Source organism: Drosophila tropicalis, unplaced genomic scaffold (genome assembly GCF_018151085.1).
Source record: "Drosophila tropicalis isolate 14030-0801.00 unplaced genomic scaffold, ASM1815108v1 contig_527, whole genome shotgun sequence".
Taxonomy (NCBI): Eukaryota; Metazoa; Arthropoda; class Insecta; order Diptera; family Drosophilidae; genus Drosophila; species Drosophila tropicalis.
The window spans coordinates 141,267-147,049 of NW_027172999.1; the positions used below are offsets into that span (position 1 = coordinate 141,267).

General features: G+C 48.2%; 1 protein-coding gene across 1 annotated transcript; it reads left to right on the plus strand.

Annotated features, from left to right (window-relative positions):
- The first annotated feature begins 394 nt into the window (after positions 1-394).
- On the plus strand, positions 395-5,501 carry LOC137574994 (uncharacterized). The gene is made up of 3 exons (XM_068287406.1): positions 395-572; positions 678-1,941; positions 2,045-5,501. The coding sequence occupies exons 1-3, from the start codon at positions 395-397 to the stop codon at positions 5,499-5,501; spliced, it is 4,899 nt and encodes a 1,632-aa protein (XP_068143507.1).
- The last annotated feature ends 282 nt before the right edge of the window (positions 5,502-5,783 follow it).

A 5,783-nucleotide genomic window follows, 5' to 3' on the forward strand; every position in this document is an offset into this window, starting at 1 on the left:
GTTCCAGTTCGTCTTTTTGGCTAATTTTCAAGCCGTGCCAAGCCAGCTCACCACTTTATAACCGCCACGCTCTGGGGTTATGAGCACGAGCCCGTCAAAAGACGAGAAAGCTGCTGAGAACACTTCCGCCCCGAGCAAATCCTCAATTGCTGCTCCAGGTCAGCGCCAGAGGAGTACCAGCCCTACTACTCCTCCTTCCCGAGCATTTCAGACCCTCTCTAGTCCACTAACTCTCAAGTCCACACCATCGAGCACGACCTTTCAGCAAGCCACGTCAGAGCCACGACGAGCAAGCCAAAAAGAGGTCAAATCATTGGTACCACTTCCACAGATTTTGGTAACCGCCCCAAGAGTCACTCGGACCGAGACCAAAAGGGTTTTAGCTGCTTCCACCATGGCTTTGAAGAAGTTTGTTTCCATTTGCGATAAACTAAGTCAGTTTGAAGTCGACACCCACGTCACGTCACTGTCCGAGGTCAGCGTATTTACGCTCCAAGTCCGTCGTGACCGAGTTCAAGCGTTGTGGGAGAAGGTCGAGCAGGAATATGAGAAATGCGAGGCACTCTCAGATGGTAAAGACGATAGCTCTGAAGATTTAGCCATCCAAGCTAAATATGACAAGTGCTATCAAGTTTACGAGTGATGCACGGCTCGATTAAACGAGCTTATCCTCGAAGCCTCTGCTCCTACTCCTCCGAACCGTCATGGGCCTACCTCTGCACCAGCAGAACGAAGTTGTCGATTGCCACCCATTGACACAGAAGTCTTTACGGGAGATTACTTAAAATGGCCCACGTTCCGTGACTTGTTTACAGCCATCTACATAAGCGATTCGCGAATTTCCCCTGTTGAAAAGCTGTACCATCTCCTAGCGAAAACGAGGGGTGAAGCCAACCTCATTGTAGCAAAATTCCCGCTTACAAATGATGGTTTTGAAACGGCATGGAATGCACTTAAACAGCGTTTCGAAAATAAGCGACTTATCGTGAACAGCCAATTCCGAGCACTTCTTGACCTGCCTCAAATTTCCCATGAGTCCGGAAAAGCATTACAGGATCATCAGAATGCTCTGCAGGCATCCATTCGCGCTTTTGAGCACTGTGGCCTGCCAGTAAACACTTGGGGAGGCATGTTCGTATTTTTCTGTTCCATCAAATTGCCAAAGAATACCCTTTCATTATGGGAGCAATCTCTGGGAGACAAGACTGCCATTCCAGAGTGGCAAATGATGGACGATTTCCTCACTGAGCGGTTCCGTACGCTCGAAGCGGTGGAAAATACAACTGCAATGGCTATTTCGGTTCCTACATCGAAACCTCCACGAAATCCGATTCCAGCCACCCGAAAGGCTAATACATTTGAAGCCAAGGTGACCACCAAACCAAAATCCTGTGATCTCTGTATGAAGGAGAATCACCCGGTGCGTCGATGTCCCCGCTTCCTTCAGATGACGGTGCCAGAGAGGGTGGCATACATAAAGAAAAAGTCCCTTTGTCTGAACTGTTTCGCAAGAGGACATCAAGTTAAAGACTGTCCGAGTCAGCACAATTGCTTCACGTGCAAGGGGCGTCACAATACGCTCTTGCACAAGGACGCCCGACCGGAGAATAATCCAACGTCGGTCCCAGCCCAGCCCAGTTCGCACAATATTGTCCGGACTTACTTTACCTCTGAGGCAAGGTCCTCACGAGATAAGTTGCTAGGTACAGCGATCGTGGACTTTTGGCACAAGGGCACTACTTATGCTTCACGGGCGCTATTAGACCCGGCTTCTGAAGCCAATTTCATATCCGAAAGAATGTTCCGACTCATGAAGTTACCATTCCAAACTGTCAGGGCCGAAGTGACAGGCATTAACGGAAAGGTCAATAGAACCTTGAAGGTCTGTCACATAAGCATTCGGTCATCGCATGGACCTCCAGTCCAGATCGAGATAGAAGCGTTTGTCTTGTCCCAAGTTGCTGATGATTTGCCGTCATGTACGATAGCCCAAGCCACACTGGAAGGAATGCCCAATATTCCTCTAGCCGACCCCCTCCTTCAGATTAAAGGCAAAGATCGATCTACTCCTTGGCATTGATGTAATACCAGCGGTGACTCTTTCCGGCATCCAGACCGAAGTGTGCGGATCTTTAATGGCTCAAGAGACGAGATTCGGTTGGGTCATTTCAGGCCCGTTGCAAGGGGTCCCCGTCAGTTCATGTGCCGCGTTCACCACGAGGGTCGCAGTTAGCAGAGAGGAGGGACTTGAAACTCTTCTCACAAGGTTTTGGGAGGTGGAGGATCTACCGGGCAAACCGGTAGGAGATTCTGATTCTGTTTGCGAGGTCAATTTCCAGAAGACCACAAGAAGAGATGTTTCGGGGAGATATACGGTCTCACTTCCGTTTCGAGATCCAACCAACATCAACCTTGGTCATTCCAGACCAGGGGCATTGGCTCAGTTCCTAAAAAACGAAAGCCGACTCCTTAAAAATATTCCGGCAAAAACTGAGTATGACGCCGTCATCCAAGAATATTTGGACTTGGGCCACATGCGTCAGGTTCCATTTGACGGCACTAATAACAATTTTTATTTGCCACACCATGCGGTTTTCAAGCCCGACAGCACCACAACAAAGGTACGGGTAGTTTTTAACGCCTCTAGCAAGTCCACCAACGGAGTAAGTCTCAACGACATACTTTACCCTGGTCCGGTACTTCAGTCCGATCTCACTACTCAGATTCTCAAGTGGCGTTTTTTCCGAGTAGTTTTCAATGCCGACATCACAAAAATGTACCGCCAAATTATGGTCGATCCAATCCATACGCCATTTCAGAGGATCCTGTTCCGAAATAAAGAGGGGCAACTTGGTGATTACGAGCTGAATACCGTCACGTTTGGCATTAACTGTGCTCCGTTCTTAGCCATCCGAGTACTTCAGCAACTCGCAAGTGATGTACAACCCAAATTTCCTTTGGCTAGCGATATTATCAAGTCCTATATGTATGTCGATGATGTCCTGGCAGGGGCTCATAATGAAACAACGGCAATCGCAATGGTCAATGAACTTCAAGACGCTCTGGGTTCAGCTGGCTTTCCCTTGCGCAAGTGGACATCGAATGTGAAGAGCGTGCTCAGTTGTATTCCAAAGAGTCATTTACTGAATGCTGATTTCCTCGACATCGAAGAGGCCAGCACAGCGAAAACACTGGGAATCCGATGGAAAGCGACTACGGATGAATTTTATTTTGTCATCTCACCCCAAGATGTCAAGTCAGCTTATACTAAGCGAGAAGTCCTCGGGCAGATCGCCAAGTTATTCGATCCCGCTGGCTGGCTGGCTCCCTTTGTGATTCAAGCCAAGGTGTTTATGCAAGAGCTCTGGTTACAAGAGCTAGGGTGGGATGATCAATTGCCCAGTGAACTCCATCACAGGTGGCAGGATTTTACAAAGAGCTACTCCTTCCTTGACCAGATCCGGATTCCACGATGGGTTCTTCATGACCCAAATTCCGACATCCAATTCCATTGTTTTTGCGATGCGTCACAGCGGGCTTATGGTGCCGCAATTTACGTGCGCGTTAGCAATGACCAAGGCATATCATGCTGCCTTCTTGCAGCGAAATCTAGAGTCGCCCCGGTTAAAACGGTTTCATTGCCCCGCCTTGAATTATGCGGAGCTACACTTTTAGCGGAACTGGCAGCTGCAGTTCTTCCGCAACTTCCAGTTGATAATGCGGAGGCTTTTTATTGGTCAGATTCCACCGTCGTACTGTCGTGGTTAAATAAGCCACCCTGCACATGGACAACGTTTGTCGCAAATCGGGTAGCAAAGATTGTGACGGCAACAAATGACGCCCCATGGAATCACGTTAGTTCAGAGGACAACCCAGCAGATCTCCCTAGCCGCGGCCTGAGTGCGCAGGAATTGGTACACAAGGATTTGTGGTGGCACGGCCCACCATGGCTACGGGAACCACAAGAGTCCTGGCAGCGAGCGACACCACTCCCACTAGACACTGCCTTGGAGAAGCGGGTAGTGAAGGTCCACGTCGCAATCGCTAAGCCAGCCAACGAGATATTATCTCGTTTTTCCAATCTGGCACGTGCCTTACGAGTGATAGCATATGTGATCCGTTTCGGCAGAAGGTGTCGTAAACTTCCAAACGATTACTCCGGGGAGGTGACCTCTAGCGAGATCAATCAAGTACTCCAGGCGTTGATCCGAGTCACTCAGCGTGATTACTTTCCGACGGAACATCGGTGTCTACAGCAGAAGAAATCTCTGCCCACGTCTAGCACCATTCTCAATTTGAATCCTTTCATTGACGTATCAGGTGTGATCCGGGCATGTGGGCGCGTGCAACAAGCAGCGGCCCTTAGTTACGATGAGCGTAACCCCATTCTGTTGCCAGTAGTAAGTCCGTTGTCCCGGCTGTTGGTGCTTTTCACGCATCAGATCTCTCTCCATGGGGGCAGCCAACTGGTAGTCCGTCTCATCCGACAGAGATACTGGATTCCAAGACTGCGGAATCTAGTAAAATCGGTGGTCAATTCATGCAAAGTCTGTGTGATTTATAAAAGAAGGCTGCAATCACAGCTAATGGGCACCCTTCCGGCCCAGCGAACTACCTTCGCACGACCTTTCACGACCACCGGGATAGATTTCGCAGGTCCTTTCGACATCAAGAGTTTCACCGGCCGCGCTTGCCGCATATCAAAGGGATATGTGTGTGTCTTTGTTTGCTTTTCCACCAAAGCCATTCACCTTGAGGCAACTTCGGATTTGAGTACCGAAGCATTTCTGGCAGCATTCGCTCGCTTTGTATCGAGGCGAGGGTGTCCCCAGCAAGTGCAGTCCGACAACGGAAAAAACTTCGTAGGTGCATCCAGAGTGCTTGAAAAAGATTTCCTAAGTTCTACCCAGCAGAAAATATTATCCCACTACAGCCATCAGAATCTGTCCTGGCATTTCATCCCTCCCGGGGCACCACACATGGGAGGGTTGTGGGAGGCTGGAGTTAAGAGTTTTAAAACTCTGTTCTACAAGGCCACTTGCAACCAAAGGTATACTTTTGAAGAGTTCTCTACGCTGCTGGCTAAGGTAGAGGCGTGTTTGAACTCGCGGCCGATTTCTCCTATGTCTGAAGACCCCACCGACTCTTTAGCTTTGACCCCAGGCCATTTCCTAGTTGGCGGTCCATTGCTATCCGTGACGGAACCTGAAATCAAGGATCAGGTACCGTCTATCATTAACCGGTGGCAGCGTCTGAAGGCCGTGAGTCAGCATTTCTGCACCCGATGGAAAGACGAGTATCTGAAGGAGCTACATAAGCGCAATAAGTGGCGATTCCCTTCTAAAAATCTTGAAGTGGGCGATCTGGTGGTACTCAAAGACGACAATCTTCCAGACTCTTTAAAACAACAACAAAATCTAAATACAATTACAACAAGTACACAGTCAATACGAGTATCAAACCGAATCAGGGTGAAATCGCGTCTAACCGTTCAACAATAAGTCGGAAGGAGTATATGATATACATATGTGTCATGATTTGTATAGACATTTAACCAAAAAAACCCAGAAACACAGAAATAAACTCCAACATACATTTATATATACATTAATTATTGTGTCGTGATTTCACTGGGGCACAAATTAAAATTTGTTGTGCCGAACCTCGCCCTAAAGATTGAAATTATCCTGAAAAAAGGATCGTTACAACCTTTTTATCTAGAAAAGAACATCTTCGAATGTTTACCTTTAATTTTTTTGTTTGCCACAAAGATTTCTTGGTTG